General features: G+C 44.3%; 1 protein-coding gene across 9 annotated transcripts in view; it reads right to left on the minus strand.

The window, feature by feature from the left end:
* cnot1 (CCR4-NOT transcription complex, subunit 1) overlaps positions 1-19,859 on the minus strand; it is a 31,955-nt gene that overhangs the window by 1,519 nt on the left and 10,577 nt on the right. For 2 of the 9 annotated variants that reach the window (XM_076264744.1, XM_076264740.1), the window contains exons 13-48: positions 19,165-19,405; positions 18,952-19,071; positions 18,742-18,864; positions 18,465-18,616; positions 17,944-18,094; positions 17,242-17,440; positions 16,380-16,484; positions 14,064-14,188; positions 13,571-13,857; positions 13,391-13,469; positions 13,010-13,234; positions 9,637-9,777; positions 9,362-9,541; positions 9,134-9,250; positions 8,926-9,036; positions 8,730-8,807; positions 8,459-8,639; positions 8,118-8,248; positions 7,398-7,694; positions 6,873-7,013; positions 6,666-6,770; positions 6,152-6,271; positions 5,716-5,772; positions 5,238-5,432; positions 4,593-4,735; positions 3,282-3,390; positions 2,995-3,164; positions 2,592-2,823; positions 2,143-2,391; positions 1,651-1,814; positions 1,427-1,544; positions 1,235-1,336; positions 923-1,096; positions 593-805; positions 254-434; positions 13-145 (exon numbers count right to left, since the gene is read on the minus strand). In XM_076264744.1, the coding sequence (XP_076120859.1) occupies positions 13-145; positions 254-434; positions 593-805; positions 923-1,096; positions 1,235-1,336; positions 1,427-1,544; positions 1,651-1,814; positions 2,143-2,391; positions 2,592-2,823; positions 2,995-3,164; positions 3,282-3,390; positions 4,593-4,735; positions 5,238-5,432; positions 5,716-5,772; positions 6,152-6,271; positions 6,666-6,770; positions 6,873-7,013; positions 7,398-7,694; positions 8,118-8,248; positions 8,459-8,639; positions 8,730-8,807; positions 8,926-9,036; positions 9,134-9,250; positions 9,362-9,541; positions 9,637-9,777; positions 13,010-13,234; positions 13,391-13,469; positions 13,571-13,857; positions 14,064-14,188; positions 16,380-16,484; positions 17,242-17,440; positions 17,944-18,094; positions 18,465-18,616; positions 18,742-18,864; positions 18,952-19,071; positions 19,165-19,405 (5,649 nt within the window). Of the gene's footprint in view, positions 1-12; positions 146-253; positions 435-592; positions 806-922; positions 1,097-1,234; positions 1,337-1,426; positions 1,545-1,650; positions 1,815-2,142; positions 2,392-2,591; positions 2,824-2,994; positions 3,165-3,281; positions 3,391-4,592; positions 4,736-5,237; positions 5,433-5,715; positions 5,773-6,151; positions 6,272-6,665; positions 6,771-6,872; positions 7,014-7,397; positions 7,695-8,117; positions 8,267-8,458; positions 8,640-8,729; positions 8,808-8,925; positions 9,037-9,133; positions 9,251-9,361; positions 9,542-9,636; positions 9,778-13,009; positions 13,244-13,390; positions 13,470-13,570; positions 13,858-14,063; positions 14,189-16,379; positions 16,485-17,241; positions 17,441-17,943; positions 18,095-18,464; positions 18,617-18,741; positions 18,865-18,951; positions 19,072-19,164; positions 19,406-19,859 lie in introns of all 9 variants that reach the window. The other 7 variants (XM_076264732.1, XM_076264722.1, XM_076264725.1 and 4 more) reach the window with 6 other exon arrangements.

The following is a 19,859-nucleotide window of genomic DNA, read 5'->3' on the forward strand; positions in this document are numbered from 1 at the left end:
CGCGCACACTACCTGGTGATTTGCTCCTGAATGGCCTCTGTGTTAGCTTCAGCAAACAAGTAAAGCATGGTGCAGCTGAAGTAATGTGTGTGGCTGTTCGGGTAGCGGAGCTGGTTGGCTATTGCGTTCAGGAACAGATAGCGGCCTGTAAAATAAGGATATGGGTCCAGATGAGAGACGTGGTGGCCAGTGACAATCCATCAGAACATCACCTTACTGGAGACACTTAGTATGAGCACGGCCGGAGACCTACCCTCAGTGTCCAGGTCCACAGCAAGGTTCTGGAAGATGTCCATGTGTGCCGAGTGTGTGATGGTGCTCATAGAGGGGGTGCTGCCCTTGTTGTGAATGTGAGCGATGGCCTGAGTGCCCACATACAACACCAGCGCATTGATCAGCTGAATATTGTAGCGATTGCCAGGCTCATTGGACACCTGTGTAGAGGTACAAAAACATGAGAGCTAAAGCATGCCCAAAGCCAAAAAAAAAACAGATGTACTCCTTACTCACAATACATTCACACACTCAAACAAGACAGTCTACTTCTACAACACAAACAAAGAACACTTGCCCAAAGAGTAAAAAATTTAACCTGGTCTAAGGATGTGTCGCTTTGCTGTAAGTGCTTCCAGGGACCCAGAGTGGCGCCCCCTACCTGCAGGTTGCTGCGCAGCTCAGAGAGGAAGGTGACAGGAGAGCGCGTCTTCAGGTAGGAGTCCAGATCCTTCTTAAATTGGGAGGGCATCACTCCAGTAAAGTTAGTGAGGATGCGTGGAGCAATGTTAATTTCACTCAACATGTCCACCTAGTAGGGAGAAAGGGGGATTGAGAATGTGAATCCAGTCATACCGGCCACTCACTCACTAAAGTGACCACACAGATTCCTTTGGAACGAGCAGATGCTAAGCTGTACAGGTCATACCTTCAGATTGGGGGTGAAGGGGTCTGGAAGTCTCATGTTGCGAGGGAAGGCACTCAGGATCAGGTTTCGCAGCTGGATGCAGTTGGGAGGTATGACGTCACAGAAGCCATAATGGTAGTCACACAGGAATTCTGGGAAATCATGGAGCAGGACCAGAAGCACACGGAGAGTGCCCTACGAGTACAGAGCCGACATAGCTCCATGTTAATCACAGCTTATCACGAACACAAAGCCCATTGCTGTCCTTAACAAGCATGTATTCAAGGAAGTGTGTATATTTAAAAGATGTTAATGTGACAATTTGGGTTGTACCTTGTACAGGATTTGCATAGGTTTGTTGAGCTCGACATTCCTCAGGAAGGGGGCTAAGTACTTGAACAGATCAATGAGCAGCTGGGCATACATAGGCCAACCCTGAAAAACACAACACAAATGATGTAGTGGAGGAAGAGAACACATTTATTACTATGAAAGAATTCATGTTAACCAGCGCTGAAAATGTACCTTCTGCTGTGGGGTGTGTGCTAGCATTCTGGCAATGAAGATTCTGTGAGAAATCAGCTCCAGCCATGCGTAGACAAAGCCAGGGGCTTTTGTAGGCCTCAAGATGTGAAAGGTATTGCTGTGGAGTAAAGCACACACACATATTAGTCATGTGGCCCAACCTGTAACTGTGGGCTGGTATGTGCTGGTGTGTGCTGGTGTGTGTGGTGCAGCATGGTGCTCACCAGAAGGCAGTGAGGGTCTGGAAGTTGATGGTCTCCAGGACGTGCTCAGGGGCGTTGAGCTCCAGCAGCAGCATGATGAAGATGCGGTGGTAAGGCAGCTGCTGGAACTCCGTCTGTCTCACATCATGGTCCTGGATCAGAACACCGACCACAATGCCGAGCACCTGCAAACCACACACAGCACAGTCAGGACACATCCGGCTGCAGCCTCCGCAAGCGCCTACATTTGCATCCATCACTGCACGACTGATTTGGAATATCAACAAACTTGTATGTAACATTTCTAAGGAATCTATTGTTGTGCTTGGAGTGTTATTTTCTGCCTTTCTATATTCTGTTGTTGCCAATGCCTACTGTATATTTCTCATTCCCTTTTATGTCAAAACTATGCAATACTTAAACAGTGGGCACTTTTTACCCCGCAAAAGATGGTCCTTTACCTGCATACAAAACATCTAAATACCTGAAGCATCACACCCCTCCCCCCCTTACTTTGTTGAGCAGGTTGATCTTGGTGACCGTGTTGGTGGCCTCTCCAGAGTGTTTGACCAGAAGAGCGATGAGGCGCACAAAGGCATCCAGGTTGTGGTAGCATTTGGCTCTGATGATGGCTGCGCTGGCAGCAGGGTTGTGCTGCTGCTCTGCTTGCGCCCGGTAGCTGATCTCCACACACATCTCAGTGCAGAGACGGAAGAAGCGTGTGATCAAGTCATCCGTCTTGAGAATGCCCTGCTGGTGCATCTGGGGGACGCAAGAGGCAATCGTTAAAAAAAAAAAAAAAAAGCCTTCTGATGGGCATCATCAGCAGGTCACGGACAAACAGTCAATACATGTAACTTGTATTCTTGGTTGTTCTGCACGTCAGTGCTCATGATTAATTTAAAACCTTATACACGTCATACTAAAATAGATATTCTTCTGGGATTTCACAAGCAGTGTACCTGGCCCACAAAAGCAGAGAAGGCTTTGGTACTGTCCCGGCCGGCGGCTGCAGAATGGTACAGGTTGACCCACTCCCTCAGCAGGTACTCGGCCTTCTCTCGGAGGCCTGGAGGGTCATCGTACTCAGATGCCTGGGAGATCCCAGAGTGCATCATGAAGTTGGGACCGCCGTGAGCACGGTCAATCATGGCTTCATAGTTGGAGCGGACCACATCCATCAGCTGGGGCAGCCTGGGATACAAGACACCCTTTAACCTCATGACAACTCTTAAAAGGTCATGTGAGCATTATGTGGGTGTGCTTGTATGTGCCTGGGTGCAAAGTTCATCTGTACGTGTGTGTGTGTGTGTGTGTGTGTGTGTGTGTGTGTGTGTGTGTGTGTGTGTGTGTGTGTGCGCTCACCCTTCTGGGGCATTAGCTCTGGAGTGGGCGCTGGTCCTCATCAGGGTCTCGATGGTGTGAAAGAGGTCGGCCTCTGTGATGTGGCTCACGCTGCGCTCATCTACGAGCAGCAACTTGACCAGCTGCATGGCGAATGCCACTGCCATGTAATGCAGCCCGTTCTCCATCGACTACGACACACAAAAGGACACGGTATCAGTCATCAACATGAGCACAAATGCACTCTGTGCCACTCAACATCCCTCATGAATATTTGCTATGGTGCTGGATTCAACGAGGAGTTTCACCTGTGCCAGATGCAGGTCATACTGCTGCATGTTCACCAGGTGATTCCTGATCAGCAGCTCCACTGCCTCCACATTGTATTTGTACTCGTCACGGCATTCAATCAGGCATCTGTTATTGGGATGGGGACAGAGGCAGTTAAAACTGGCACACTGTAGCACGGCAAAGATTGCGGTCAGGCAGGCCTTCAACCACTTATCAACTGGACTGACAAAAATCAACTACAAAAACAGTCAAAACAAGTTGGTTACGTCATGAAGCATGCTTGTTTGCAATAACTAGCCGATTCAATATAGAAACATTCTTTCTAGATTTATGGAGTAGCTTATTGTGTGATGGGGTAAAACCAGCACAACTGAACAACTCTGCATCATTGCAATGTAGGTTGCAAGCAGAGACCAGTGTGGAAGCACATCTTCTATATGCAGGCATGTGGAAAGGAAATGAGTGGAAGGAAACTCGGCCTTGTTCACAAAACCAAATTAACCATGAGCTGCGGCTGTTTAACAGTCTAAAATTAGCACATTTCCTTCAAACTTCAAATGCAAGTTTGACACGTAAAATATTCTATTACTTAACTATTCAACACATTGACTAATAGAAAAAAAATCATATTGATCGATCATCTAAGTCAGCCATCACCAAATGGCGGACCGCGGTCCGAGTCCGTACCGTGGCGTGATCCTATCCGGACCCAGACCATAATAGCCTAATTTAGATTTTCACGTAAGATTTCAAAGCTGCGCTAAATGTTTCGTTGGTTAGGATAACAGCATTTACTTCAGGAGCTTCAGGAACCATCATTTCGCTTGCTGCTACTCAGCCAGTGAAATCTGTGAATTCTGATAAAGTCGAGTCAGTGAGTAAAGTAGCCTACTATGGAGAAGAGACTGATAGCCTGAAACGAGCGAGGAGAGGAGACGGGACGAGAAACAATCAGATGGATATCTAAGTTAACGATAAGTAAGTTATTTTTAAATCATCGATTGCTCAAAGAGGAGAAAGCTAGACAGCGAGAACAGAGTACCTATCTATCTATCTATCTATCTATCTATCTATCTATCTATCTACAACTACCATCCATCCATCCTAATATTATACATACATACATATACATAGCCTAAACACGCACGTTAAACATTATGATGCTCTGGACCTTTGCTTGAGAAAATTTTCCGTAACTGGACCTCGCTGAAGATTAATTGAATACCCCTGATCTAAGTCATCTAATAGTTAGGGTTCCAACACGTGTCAAAAGATACAATTAACATTCAGTATTGGCCAATATGAGCTCTACTACAAATGCCACCCACCTGGTGATCTGCTTGTTGCACCACTGTGGGCCGTAGGCCCGTCCATCCTGGAGTGCTTTGAGCACCAGCAGGTGGCATTCTCTGTAGCGCAGGAGCAGGTCTGGATCTGCACCGCTGGTGGCATCCAGCAAGCCCTCCACAGCCTGAGAGGAACACACAAACCCAATGAGACACTACTCTCATATATATATGAGACTACACTTTTAAATGACATCAAACAGGAAATTACACAAGGCATCAGGATGGCCATATCAAATAAGGCAAAAGCATGGTCATATCAAATTAAACACCTAACTTATATGTAGGCTATATGACAATATGCTTTATAAAGGGCCCGTTCACACCGGGAATGATAACTATAACAGTAATAACAGGGCAAAAACAACAGTTATTGTTCCTAGTGTGTTTTTTTTAAGACTTCAGCACTCTTGACTGTCTCATACACCAGGCCCTGCTCACTGCATTGCTGTTCTGAAGCACCAAACGCGCCTCATTTGATGTAAAATACGTCTCTGACTCACACCTGTATTTACAACAGTTCCAAGAGAGCTTTCCATCGTTAATCACAAAGTTAAGGCCGTTTTCATGTGCACAGACACCTTAAAAAAAGACTGCCTTTGTAGACCTGTTCAAATAAAGGCTGACCTTCTGGAGCAGGCCCAGGGCGGCGATGCCGTCACGGGAGTTGCGTGCGAGCACCACGGCCTCCAGCAGGCTGCGCAGAGCCTGGGTCTGTGGGTTCATGGCCAGGGCTGGGGGGATGGCATGCAAGTGCTGCTCCAGATCTGCAATGCACTTGTCATAGATCTGAGCCACGTCATCAGTGGCCCATGCCTGCTGCTGTAGGACACAAGCAGACAGAGACAGCATTATGGATGGATCATTTTCAAACTTAGTAGTGAATTGTAAAACAAATCTTAAAGGGAAACTTTGCAGGATTAGCTATATTTCCCCCTCTGCTGGAGAAATTGTGCATTATGCTATTTCAAACTGTGGAAAAAGGTAACGATAAAGCACATGGATTTGTTTACAAGCTAGCGAAACGGTTAGCATAAGTTCGGCAGAACAATGTAGATGTTACAAGGTAAGAAACACGATTTAAAACGAGTTTCTTGTTTCTCACTTCTCTTTCCGGGACGGTAGCCTCAATGTTGCAAGGTTGGTTTTCCGCCTGGGGACGCTAGGGGCAGCGGGGAAAGTCATTTTCACCGGAACAGGTCATTTAACCATCCAAAAGATTTTTAAACGGGTTTATTACGTTGAAATAGTTGCCAAGTTCCCCTTTAACTAAAAAAACATTTTAACTTGTTTTTATCAGTAGCCTACATGGCAGTATGTAACATTCTACCAGAATATGTTGGTAATGCACTAAAAGTGGTTTGCAAGCCACTATTAAACAACAAAAGATTAATTAAATTATTGAATAATTCCCAGTATAAACTCTTATTTTTGATTAAAATACCCATTCATGGTTAGTACCACTTCTCAACTGAAAGATTCAACACATGACATGATTGGGTCTCTTAGCATGGGGTGACAGGGAGGTGAAGAGCAGCTACCTTCATTGGTTGGGCCAGGAATCCTGTGGGCTGAGACAGATCATTGCTTGGGAGGAAGCCAGGGACATTTCGGGCAAACTCCTCATAAACAGCCAGCTGCTTTGGGTCCACACCACCCACCTGAGGTAGAGAAGGCACAGAGACCACTGAGTATGTCACAGCCTACAGAGGAACCGTTTAGGACTCCAAAAACAGTGGAAAGAATGAAAAAGCAAGGATGGCAAACAATCAACAGACTAAAAACAATTAGGTATATATAAAAGAACTTGCTTAATCATATCAGAATTATTGGTCAGTATTGTTGAAAAAGCTTGACCATTGAAGTTATTAAGTCACTGCATTAACTTTTTGGTGGCCATTTAGCATTTCCTTTAGCTTGATTTCTGAATATAATATAAATCCAGAAATAAATAGGCAAATATGATGAAATGTAATCAAATAAAAATCTAAAATATGGTATGTAAGAGCACTGTGTAAATGTTGTGCATGATGCTGCTGAGCGTGTGCTGCTCACCTTCAGTCTGATCTGCTCGGGCATGCGCTCGGCCTGGTAGGTGAGCACCACGGGGTCGCAGTAGCGCCGGCCCTCCTGGCGGGCATGCTTCCTCAATTCAAACTCCTGCTCAAGCACAGAGGCAACAGCACATAAGACATCGCCACGATTTCAAATGGGACACACACACACACGTTCAGACCGTTTGGAAGGCTCGAGAGCACTCACTGTGGCCAGCCGTTTGTCCATCTCGGGACCGGCCTTCTCCACGGCGGTCTTCTGAATGAAGCAACAAGCCAGCTCGCAGTTGTCCTGGGCAATGCGAGCGGCCGCCTCCTCCATCATCTCTCTCTGCTGAGGGGTGGGAGCCTGGGGACAAGAGGGTAGCCATTAAACAGGCAGAACATTCTAGAAAACAGCCCAAAAACTATGGCTGTTTAAGAATATAGTGCAGATAACGCAAAAACTCAGTGCACTGAAAATGACGCCCTAGTAACAGTAAAAGAAGTTCATTGTGGAACAATGGACACTACCCACACTAAACAGGTGTCCTTTTCGGTAAGTGTATAAATAAATAACATAAATGTTCCTTTTCGGACAACACTAACCATCGAAAAGTGGGCACTACGGAAGTAAGTGCTCAGTGCACACTAGAAGTACTGGCGGAAGTATGCGGTTTGAGACACATCCTATATCTTCCTATGTGTGCTGTGTTTGTGTGTGTGTGTGTGTGTGTGTGTGTGTTTAACACACCCTAAGTGCTGCAGCAAAGCTGTTCTTGAGGTTGGTGGCGATGCTCATGAGGAGTGGCTCTCTACAGGTGATCATAGCCATGCCGGCGGTCAGGTTGCGCATCATGTGATGGGCAGCCACCCGCATGCGGGACTCCTCCGAGTCCAGTGCAAAGTCCTTCCTGACGATCTGCTCGCAGGTGGTCATGGCGATCTTAATGGAGCGGTCCACCACAGGGTGCACCAGCTCCTGCACAGCGCGCTCGATGGACTGCCGCACACACTGCTTCAGCTGAGGGTGGGCCTGCAACAGGGGGATCTGGGAGACACAAACATGGAACATGCAACTCACACCCGACATCGCTTTTGCACTTTAAGTGAGCATGATTGCTAATTAAAACTATACTGCTCAAAAAAAATTAAGGGAACACTTTTTTCCACAATTGTTAAAACACATTTTTTGAAACCTTCCACGCTTTTCTCCATTCTTAAACTACATTCACAGAGTGTCTGACAGTTCTTGCAAAATGAAACAATCGCCTCAAAAGTTTTACTTGTGCTCAGAACCAAACAGTGTCAGAGTACCGATCCAGTGTATGATTGAAGTGTTCCCTTAATTTTTTTGAGCAGTATAGTTTAAACACGTGTTTATTTCAAGCCACCATTCTGGTTTCTCCTGCCACTAATGCTGTATAACTATGACACTCATATTGACTGGAGCAGTCAGTGTGTAGGTGCTCACATTGATGTTGATGTTTATGTGTGGGGCCAGCCCTGCTAGGGCGTACACATTGATGTCATGGTAGCTAAACTGAGGCGTGGGGGGACCGGTAGCGGTGCAGGCTGTGGTAGTGGCCGGAGCTGAGGGAGCAGCTGCAAACAGAAGAGATTCTGCGGTTACAAAAACACAAAGAAGAACACTATCAAGGTTAATACAGAAACAGGGCAACAATGTACATCAGACAAGAGAGAAAAAGATGTAGGTAGCAACAGAAATAAAATATCATAATGGACATTCCCAGAGCATTCCAAATTAAATGAACAGGTCAGAGTGACTTAGAGCAGTTGGATATTGTTGCTTACCTGTAGTACCTCCTACAGGCAACATCTCTTCGGGCGGCTTGGTCTCCTTCTTTGGTGCAGACAGCTGCTCCTCCAGGTTCTTCAGTGTGTCCTTGTCCTTCAGCAGGTTCCCCGGCTTCAGGTCGTTGATGTCCAGTGACAAGTTCTTACACAGAACCTCAATTTCAAACTTCAGGTTCAACTGGGGGGGAGAGACAATACAGATGAGCTTCACCTGCCCTGTGATAAGGGAACCCAGCATGTGTGTGTGCAAAACTCAAAGCTGTAAAACCTTTAAGTCGTGTTCCTGATGCAGCTCTGCCAGTACATTCATAATGGCCATTGTCCAAGGATTCAGGGGTCTGAAGACCTTCAAGAGAGAACAGATGGGTTAAACTCTGCTTAATGCTCTGCTAAATGTGTGTATTTGGAATTGGATCATTCCAAATACACACACTGCATGACTGGAACTGTGGGAAACGCCTTACCACGCTGCGGAGGCTGGACTCGAGGACTTTGGCAACAAATGGTACCACATACAGCAGCTCCTGCTGGCCTTTGACATAGGCCTCAAGCAGCAGTGATTTCAATTCCAGATCCTATAAGAGAAAATAAACATTAGATCACCTATCTTACAGCAATAGAGAGGGAGTTCCTTGCCTTTCATGTACAAGCAGGCTTCAGTGACATGCCCACCTGATATAAGATGGGCTTGTTTTTTGCAAGAGTAATCATCCCCAGCCAGTGTCCCAAGTTCTTCAGCAGGGAGCGATCAGAAAAGTTAGCAGCTGCCTTGTCAGAGGTAAGAAGGACCTGAAAAGCAAAGCAAGGTTGAATGAGCATTTCCATTTTAATATCCTTAAAAGGCACACATGCAAAAACAGAATAAAAGAAAAAGGATTTGCCTATAACAACATGGCTCACCTTGATGTTCCGGTAAGTCTCATTCAGAACCATCTTCACAAACTCTGGGTTCTTCAGTGTATCCAGGAAGTTAGAATACAAGCTGTGGAAATTTGGCTCAATGCTGACCCTCTTCATGACTAGGTACTGAGATACCCAGGGCATGAACTCCTCCTTTACGGTCTCCTTTAGCTCCTCAACCTGCAAAATGGGGAACGATAAAGTAGTTTAAGAACCATGCAAAACAAGCAAACATCCTTATCTCAATGGAAACCAATACTGTATGGCAGAAGCACCTTTTGGGACATGTTGGATTGAGAGAGGTTGTTGAAGATGAAGGCAATTTTCTCTTGCACATTCTCAGGTGGCTCTACAATCCTCTCTGTTTGATCAGTGGCCACCAGCAGTGTGTCAATGTTTGTTGTATTTATAGAGGGCTGAAAAAAAAAGAACAAAAACACAGTTCATACAGTCACCTAGCAACGGGGACGCTGGCTGCTCAAGCCGCTCCGTCTGACTTGTTTTTGTTTGGATTGTTTATTTACTATTTTATTGTTGATTATTTTTCCTTAATTCTTGTACACTCGTTTAGTTTAGCTGCCCAGTTATAGATATCCTTTTTATTTCAATTGTTTATTTCGTTTTTCCATACTTTTGCTGCGTTTTCACCTGAAGTCTGCCTGGTGATCAGCTGTTTTTTGTTTTCTGCCAATTGCCATCAGGAAGACATCTTTTAACTGGTCTACACTGTTGACGCTAGGCTACTTAGGCCTGATAGACAGTCGAACAACTTACTGCACTGCTGTTGAAGACTTGCTGCCTGCTAGTGTCTCTCTCTCTCTTTCCATCCTGTCTGCGCTGGGTTCCTAGTCGGTTGACTGTCCAGCTGGGAGATTGAGGCTTTGTGCTAGCTAGGCTAGGATTGGTTGTGTTTGGACATGATGGCCTTACGGTACACTGCCGCTGAACTCTTGCAATTTTGCTCCTGTAAAGCCAGCATCTGCCCGGAGGCTCGCAGTGTTTGTCAAGCAATGGGGATTTCTAGCCTGGAGATTCCAGACCCTGGTAATCTAGAAAGATGACTAATGTCTGGCCATGACTAATGTAATGACCCAACTCAAGGGGTGGCACCAAGCATGCATTTGAAAATCTCACTGCAAGCAATTGGATATAACTACGAGCAATGTTTACTGACTGATTCCGGACTTCGATGCAATTGGATAACACTACGACCAATGTTTACTGACTGATTAGTTTCAGCGATGTCGTCATCGCCTATAGCCCGCCTATATCAGATACACCGATGTGACTGATTCCTCGCGATGCAAGGGGTAAAAGTAACGTGCATCATTACTCATTGCCAGAGTGTCTCAGAGACAATTCAACTCTGGATTTCCAGGGTAGGGGATTTCCTATCGGAAGCCTTCGCGGCTCTGGTCGCGGCTCTGGTCGCATCTCCCGGAGGGCTACAGACACTGGCTCTGGTCGCTGCCTACCATGGCCTTCTACACAGCACAGCTCCTTCCAGCAGTCTGCTCAAGCATCGCTCTCAACTCCAGCAGAGAAATAGTGTCACCTGGTGTCTCCTGCTTCATCACACACCAACTCCCTACGCTCCGGACTGAATGGCGCTGGAATTAATGCTGCTAATCTCAGACAGTGTCAGTGTTTGGTACGCCATCCCAGGGAGCTTTGCAGCACATCCAGAGCTCTCCTGCAGTCCAAGCTGCTGTAATGTATGTGAGGTCTCTTTCGAACAAGACCTTCATTCTCCAGGTCAACTTTACATCTCGTCAGCTGGACTTTCTATTCATCACATTACCAGTTACCACATTACAGCTGTGCGCAGTTTCACGCAAGCAATCATTGCCCTTTTTTCAACCGGTTAGAAATTGGACTAATTTAACATAACATTCTTTTTAATTTTCTTTTTTTTTATTTGTTCATTTGTTTGTTGTCTGTCTTGGTGTCATGGGTACGCTGGCGACTACGCCACTCCGTCCGGCATCTTTTGTCTTGTGTTTGTCATTGTTATTTTGTAAATATATTAGTCATGTCTTGGTGTCACAGATCGCTGGCATCTTTTGTTCTGTGTGTCAATGTATTGTATGTCAGGTTGCCTAGTAACAGGGACGCTGGCCAGATGTGCTGCTCCTTTTGGCCCTATTTTTGTTTGTTGTTTAATTTGTTTGTTCGTCTGTCTGTGCTAGGCTTGGGTACGCTGGCGAGTCACGCCGCACCGGTCCAGCAATTGTTTTTGTTTGACTCTTTGTTTGTAAACTCAGGGCATTGATGTAAAGAGTTTAAAGGAATTATCCGGAGTAAAATGCACTTTAGATCGATTTCCGGATGATTGGGGATACATTACGTTGAGTTGACATCAAAATTATGTCATTCGGATGTGTTTTGAGAAAGTTCGATTGTACCGTTTTCAGTCACAACTCGTAGCCTGGAAGTGAGCGGGGCATTTCAATTGCGCCGCTACAAAACGCTATTTTTGTACCTCTTCTACAGTTCCAAACAACATAACACTTACGTGGTAGTGAGTAGAGGGTCCCTAAAGCCAAACCGAAGTATCCCGAGGTCTTTATGTGGTCGAATAGAGAGTCCAGAATGAATTTCATCAAGCCAGTACCTTTACAGAAATGTTGCCATCTTTGCCGCCACCTTGAGGGGAAAGTCCGTAGGAGTCTTATTGCTGAGTGTGTTGTAACACGCTCTGGAAATTCACAATTTCGTCGCCGTTTAAAAAAAAAAAAAAAAAAAAAAAAAAACATAGTCCAGTATTTCTTTCGAAATTGAAATGAAGTTGTATGGACTGGACTATTTTTTTATTTTTTTTAAACGGCGACGAAATTGTGAATTTCCAAAGCGTGTTACACAGCAATAAGACTCCTACGGACTTTCCCCTCAAGGTGGCGGCAAAGATGGCAACATTTCCGGAAAGGTACTGGCTTGATGAAATTCATTCTGGACTCTCTATTCGACCACATAAAGACCTCGGGATACTTCGGTTTGGCTTTAGGGACCCTCTACTCACTACCACGTAAGTGTTATGTTGTTTGGAACTGTAGAAGAGGTATAAAAATAGCGGTTTGTAGCGGCGCAATTGAAATGCCCCGCTCACTTCCAGGCTACGAGTTGTGACTGAAAACGGTACAATCGAACTTTCTCAAAACACATCCGAATGACATAATTTTGATGTCAACTCAACGTATGTACCCCCAATCATCCGGAAATCGATCTAAAGTGCATTTTACTCCGGATAATTCCTTTAATGCTCAGTCAATTTCCCCTGAATAAACAACGGTTGATGATGTGTTCAATGCTAATTTTCCTGCATCAATTCCAGCAATTATGTCAATTCAATAGCATTAGCAATCACACGCGCTTGCTTCCTACACTACTTGGATCACAACCATTGTAATGTCTTGATGTTATTGTATGTTCATCACCCATTTTATTAATTTCAAAACCCATTTGTGTATCTAGCCTGCTATGCTAGACAGTACTTTACTTCGGTCAAACAAGGACATATCATTACTGTGGGGCAGGCTGCACATACACATGCAATATGGGGATATTACTAAATACATTTAAATCAGTTTAAGAAGTTCAAAGAAATAAACATGGGATTGTGCATTTCAACTCCTTCTCACTCATACTCACTGGCACATCTTTCTTAAAGTTGACAGCAGTGGGCCTGGTGATGGTGGTGGTTTTGGCAGCGGTGGTGGTGGTGGTAGCAGTGGTGACGAGGGTGCTGGCCTGCCCAGCCTGGGGTGCTTTGGGGGCCTGGGACTGGGCCTGAGCCAGCGCTACACTGCCTGGTGTGGTGATGGTGCCCTGCATCTTCACAGGGGGGTCCCGTGACTGCTGTCCATACTCGATATACTGCACACACCGGATATGGAAAACACATGACGGCAGACTTATTCATCTCGAAAGTAGGATCCACAACCCTCTCACAGCAGGAGCAGAGGACTCATATTAGTGTGCAGAGAGCTGCACAATAAACGTTTAATAACAAAATACAAGAAACCTGTTTACCTCTTGTAAATGATGGGGGAATTGGAGAAAATGAGCTATGGATGCCAAGTGCTGACAATACTGTGGATAATCCTTTAGCCTGCAAGAAAAAGGATTTACTTAAAACTCAAGTATTTCTGATTAGGTCAGTTAAGGAAAGAACTTTTTGTACAGGATACAAAGAAGGTCTAGGAGTCCTACCTATTTTTAAACCTATCTAGTGCAGCAATCCCAAAGTAATACATTTTGGATCCAAAGGGTTTTCTTAAGGCTTCAAGAACATATCTCAGTGCCAGCCCCAGAGCCATGTATGTGACTAGGCCCTTCTCAATGATGCCCCCAAACAGACAAGCTGTGATGTGCAACTCTTTGTCTGGGTACTGCGGGAAGAAGCGATACTCCTCAAACAGGTTCCTCAGCATACAGTTGAACACTTCACGCTCGCGTTTGATACTGGAGTCCTTAAACCTCTGCAGCATCTCCAGCACCTGTGAGTGGATCAGAGTAGAAAGGGTGGTAAAACGGCCTTCAATCATTCATGTGTATCCGAGTGCTGTCTGCAAGGTTGTGTCAATATCAAACTGATATTTCAGTGCAATTTCAGAACCCTAATGTAAAATTAAGTCACTAGCATTATCTCATCCAAATAATGGATTCCCAAAACCTCTGTAGAAGGAAATTAAGCAAAACCCACCTCATCAACAGACATGGTGGGGTGTGGGGGATGGTTATAGATGCGCTGGAAGTAGCTGTTGGCCTCATCATCAATTTCCTTACTAAAGTGCTGGTTAGCCTCAGGCCAAACCTGAGATAGGTCAGCTGTAAACATATAAAATGAACATTAATGCAAACATCCCAGAATGTTTTTTAATACACCTGCCCAATAGAATTAATCAAGAAGCCATATTAGTAAGGGATAATGGACGACACAGCATTCAGATATTAGAAAAATAAAGTATAAATGGTTATGGCGCTCCCGTGACGTCACATTGTCGCGCTACAGGTCAGGAGTATGTAAAGCGCTTAACGGAAAATTAAACGTGGCGATTTTCGAGGATGATGACATGGAACTATACTCTCATTCCGGTGTAATAATCAAGGAACGTTGCGAACGTACAATGGGCGCAGCAGCACAATATCACACAGCACCTGAAAATAGTCCCCACAGGCTGTAACTTCCAGCAACAAGTTTGAGCTGGAAGCAGCAGATTATTACACTTTCTAACTTCAGAAGAGACTAGTTTTAAAAAGGAAAATTACTGGAAAGCTTAGTCACTTTTAAGTATGATGCTAGCAGGCGAGATGCTAATGGTCTAATCTAATTCAATGATCTATGCTAGGCTGGAGCTAAAAGTGTTATCGCCAGACTCACAGCGGCTGGATGAACTGGAGAAAGGTAAAGATCAATTATTTAACTCGAGGGGAGGTGGAAAATGAGCACAATTACCCAAATGGTGGAATATCCCTTTAACTATGTAAAATCACAGTTTGACTTAGCCTACTGCAGTGCAATTGAGCTAAATGGTAGGGATGCACCGATATCGGCATTGGGGATCAGGCTGATACTGTGCTCGTATACTCATAAAAATTCCACGCACCTATACCATTTAATTACACTGCTTCCCCTAAAGCATAGTAGCTTAGCTGCTGCCCTTAAACTGCCACTATTCTTTCGTGAAGCCTACACGCTGCGCTTATCTCAGTCTTGCACCGCTGACATCAAAAACGTAAAACGTAAGATTCATGGATTTGCCTTTAATCTATGAAACCCTTGCACAAATGGTTCTCCGTTTAAACTATAGCTCACCTAACCTATGCAAGTGGCATACACTTTGTTGAGTGTTGTTGTGCGTGGCTGGTGCAGCTCTACACTCCGCATTAGTTGGGGAAAACAAATACAGTGGAGAGACGTTTTAGTAGATAAATCTAATTTATATAGCGTTTTGTTAGCTTACATTTTTTACATTTTACTGAGAAATATGTAAGCTTCTCTGCTTCGGCTCCAGACCATAGTCGGATCACTATAGAATGCTCCAAGACCGAAGTCAGAGACCAATTCACTTCAACTGTAGCTCGTTAGCAACAGGCAGATGTGACATATAACTTCAGCGCAAGAAATAGCCGCTTTATTTAATGGTCAATAGTTTGAACTAGAGAGAAAAGAAGATGATCTGCACGCTGTATGTGGGCTCCAAGCAATACTTTATTTAATCTAATAAAGCAATATTTCGATCTCCACAGATCTTCATCAGGCCATAGTTTAAACTATGCACAAGTCTCCTTCACTGACTCTGCTTTGGTCCCGATCTTCTCTCTTTCACTCGCTCTATGAGTCACACTCTACGCTCTTAAAGGAGCCACACAACATTTACAACGGTCTACAGTCTAGGGTGACTTGTTTTGTTGCCCTATCAAATTTTATTGAGAGATAGTGCAAAATAATCGTTGAGAATTTGTTTAATTAAAATGTGGAGAAAGTGCCAGTGTGGAGGCTTGTTTAACACAGATTTTCTTCTTTATTTTTGCTTTGAAATAGCCTACTATTAAATATCTTATTTGATACTTATTATCATTTATTTTTAGGCTTATTGTAACAACCAGAGCAGAGAAAATTAAACCTGTGTTCCAATCATTGCATTTTTATGCTAGTCTAATAGTTATTTTTGTGATAGAATTAGCAATATGGTCATCGTTATTGACAAGTACACAAATGTAAATACTTGTACTCGTTTTGAATTTTTTTCAGATCACTAATTTATAGCTCTGATGCAATGTGACTGTTCATTAAAATTTCACGAGTTTGGCGAATTATTATAGAAGCGTAATGTTGCCAAACACTGGAACTACTTTGTAGGTGTGTAAATATCTGAAAAATAATTGACGTTCTAAAGAGTGCATCACAATATGAAATTCAACCAAGCAGTGGTATAAGCACTGATAATCTGTTAAAGATACAATTTCATATATGTTCATGTTCAAGAGAGATGCAGTTCACACAAATCACACTTACTCTGTTGAAAGGTGGGTGGGTTCAGACCCGGGGTGCTCTTCCTAGTGCCAAATGGGTCACTGTTGACTGCTGGCATCCCAAGTGTAGAGCCAATACCAAGTGGAGCTGCACAGGGAACATCATGGACACATTATCAATACAGCCTAAAATCTTCTCTATAGCACTTTCCTGTTGCAGAACACAACTGAAAAGGAAGCTACGGAAATAGGTCGTTTTACCTTTTTTTGGTCACTGTATTTTCCCAGTTATTCATTGCCATTTATACATTGATTTTGTAAACTCTCTGCAGCCTTGCATCTAATACTGTGGTGCGACCTATACATTAGGGATTACTGTGGCCGAACTCTGGGCACACTGTACCTCTGCATACCTACTATACAACTCTTTTGCATTACCTCATCATTATACCACCTCTGCATCCCTACTATACGACTCTTTTGCATGACATCATTACGACACTGCTTGTCTACACTGTCTACATCTACAACACTTTTATGCTAGGACACACTCAACAACACTGCCATATGTTACCCCAAAAATCTGCTGACAATGGAGAAAACACTTATCAGGGTTTTCTATACAGAAAATGCATTTCAGTAAATGGTTATCATTTAATTTCCTTTCATGGATATTGCATTAGATATTGGCCCATTATTGTGTTGTGTCCCTAACACTCACATCAAGAGAAATGTGCAAGGCTAGTTTTCCCCTTGTGCACAGTATAGAAATGTTTCATTTTTATTATATTTCTGTTGACTATTTGCTGTTTGGTATGAGTTCTTGCTGTGTGTTAGTCCTGTGCAACTCTCCTAATGTGCATGTGCAACCACTGCCACAGAAATGGTGATGCTGGATGACATACCTGGAAGTTGTTGTGTGGAGAGACCACCTATTCCAAAAGTGGCACTGGGGTTTGGGTTGAGAGAAGGAAAGCCCTTGGCTGGAGACTGGGGGTTGCTGAAAGCAGAGCCCCCCAGTGGGGTGGGGAAGCCTGGCATGCTCGTGGTGTGGGAGGTGGCTGATGGGCCCAGATTCAGGCCGGTCATGGAAATTTCTATATTCTACAGAAACAACGAAAGGGTCGGACTCAACAATGCAACACCTCAGGCTCACACAGACAAATTAATGTACAATTAATGTACAAACAATTCTGTATGTATCTCTCAAGATAACAGATTCCATTAGTCAATCTTTTCTGCCTGTACTAGAGGCTGAGATTACTCTAAATTGATTGATGTAGGCCAGGCAGTCATTGCAACTGCATCCCCTACAGGCTGATGTGGTTAAAATAAACTTAAACAATATGGGGAACTCAATAGATTAAACGATAGAAATATTCCAAGGCACAGGCTACACTGCAAGATTATTAGTTACCGGCTGGCTATCTAATTAGGTCAACACCAACATACAAAAAGAACTTTCAAAGACCCTAATTAAAAATGGTGATCAGCCATAATAACGATTGCATACTGCTACAGGCGGCTTCCATCTGACATTATAAGTCAGAAATGTTGAGGTAAACTGGTTCTTAATGGATAACACCACATAATGAGAATGCACATACCTGGACTGGAGAGATGGCATCTAGACTGCTGGTGCTTGGAGCGCGGCCCTTTGGCATAACTCCGGGTGGTGGCTGGCGTGCTTTGTTCATTACATTACTACAGTTAGCCACCATGGTCAGGATGGTTTCAGAAAGCTCCTGGGACACACTGCTATTCAAAGAAGGGCAAAAAGATTTAGTTTACATGCCATGGCTGCATTAGACCATATTCCACTTTGCACATTCATGTTGTAACACTGACATGTATAAAGGTGGAGGAACATGGCAGTCTATAAAGCTCAGCAGCAACACATGACTGGTAGAAGCCAAGTCATGTGTTGAGAGAAATCTGCATTTTGGAACACAAAACTTGCCAAAACAGTCCCATCTACAGATCTATACTGCGTAAAAAAATATAGTGATGACCCCCCCCCCCCCAACATAGAACAAAGCTGGCAAAGGTGGAGATCACCTTTGCTCAATGAAAACTGGTCAATAGTGACAAAACATCAGTCAATAATCAAAAGTAGAGGAAGCCTCACCCAGCACAAGACTGCAGACACGCCAACATGGTAGCCAGTGTTTCAGGAGGAAGCTGAGCACTTTTGGGCTGGTCCTTGTCAGGTGCTAGACCCCCCATGATGGAGGGGCAGCGTCTCTTTAGAAATGTCACACAGGCTTGGATGAAGGGCTCCTATTTAACAAAAAAAAGTATATACACATTAACATAGAGCATATATAAAACATAACCCCTAGTCCCACTTCACTCAACACAGCAACGGGTTTTGTGCTAAACCCTTGACCAATCTGCAAACCTACCCCGTGCTCTCGGATTTTATCGGTCAGCCATTTGTCAAGTTTGAGGTATTCACGGCGAGAGGCAAGTGCAGCAAGGTCAATTACAAAGGCAAATGGAGTACCATTTAGCAGCATGGAGAGAGACTAGGGACAAAAAGACAGAATGGGTTGAAACAGGCAAATCTCACAGGTTCCATGAGTTTGTTTAAGGTGATCAGGTGATCAGGCTACCTTTAAGTCCTGAGCCACATCTAATATGCGTGAAAGCTTGGCTTGGTCATACTGCTCCCCTCTCATGTACCACTCTGCCATTGAGTGCATGATGAGCTGGCGGATAGAAGGGGACTGGCCCTGAGGACACAGAAGCACATTTTGGATTGTTAAAGGGTGATCAAAGGGTTTAAGAAGTGTTGCTGAACAAGAACACGGCGTCTGCCGTCCTACCTGTCCATGCCAGGCGTAGTGCAGGATGATGGCAGAGTTGGGATGGTTTCCCAGGAAGATGGGCATGAGGGTGGAGATGAGCTCATGGCGCAGCGTGTGCCAGGACGTGCTGATCTGCAGCAGGGCCAGCACCAGCATGTCTGGGCAGTGCTTGATGGGAAAGCTGAAGAGCTGCTTCACCTGGTCATACTGGCCCACCTCAGACAGTCGCAGGAGACTCTCCACCAGGTCCAGACTCTTCCTGTAGAGGGGAGAAAGGGGCAAACCACACAATGTCTGTCACACCTTTCTTCAGGTCAATCACAACTGTTTCCAATGTCAGTTCCTTTATTACTATTGAGAACATTCATCATGAGTTCTACTAAATCACAGCAAGCACAGGAGCCTTTCGACTGCAGGACTTGCAACTTCAAATTCAAGGAGTTTTCAAGGCCAATTCCCTCAAATTCTAAGGGCCAACATAACATTGGTTAATTGCTGTTACATTACTGAGATTCTTTTTATAGTAAGAACTATCAGGAATTACAGAAGCTCCTAGACAATTAAAAAGAGAGACCGGCTTTTAAATATTCCACATTCCAACTTTTCTCAATGTGCTATGCTACAGTGATGATAGAGTATGTAGAACTTAAACCTAAGAATGCTGTTGAAAAACATACCAGCACCACTATGACTAAAGACTCTTCATTCAGCAA

This window comes from Alosa pseudoharengus, unplaced genomic scaffold, assembly GCF_046254945.1.
Source record: "Alosa pseudoharengus isolate Yale_2024_CS ecotype anadromous, Long Island Sound unplaced genomic scaffold, YU_APseudo_1.1 YU_APseudo_1.1_scf_10, whole genome shotgun sequence".
NCBI lineage: Eukaryota > Metazoa > Chordata > Actinopteri > Clupeiformes > Clupeidae > Alosa > Alosa pseudoharengus.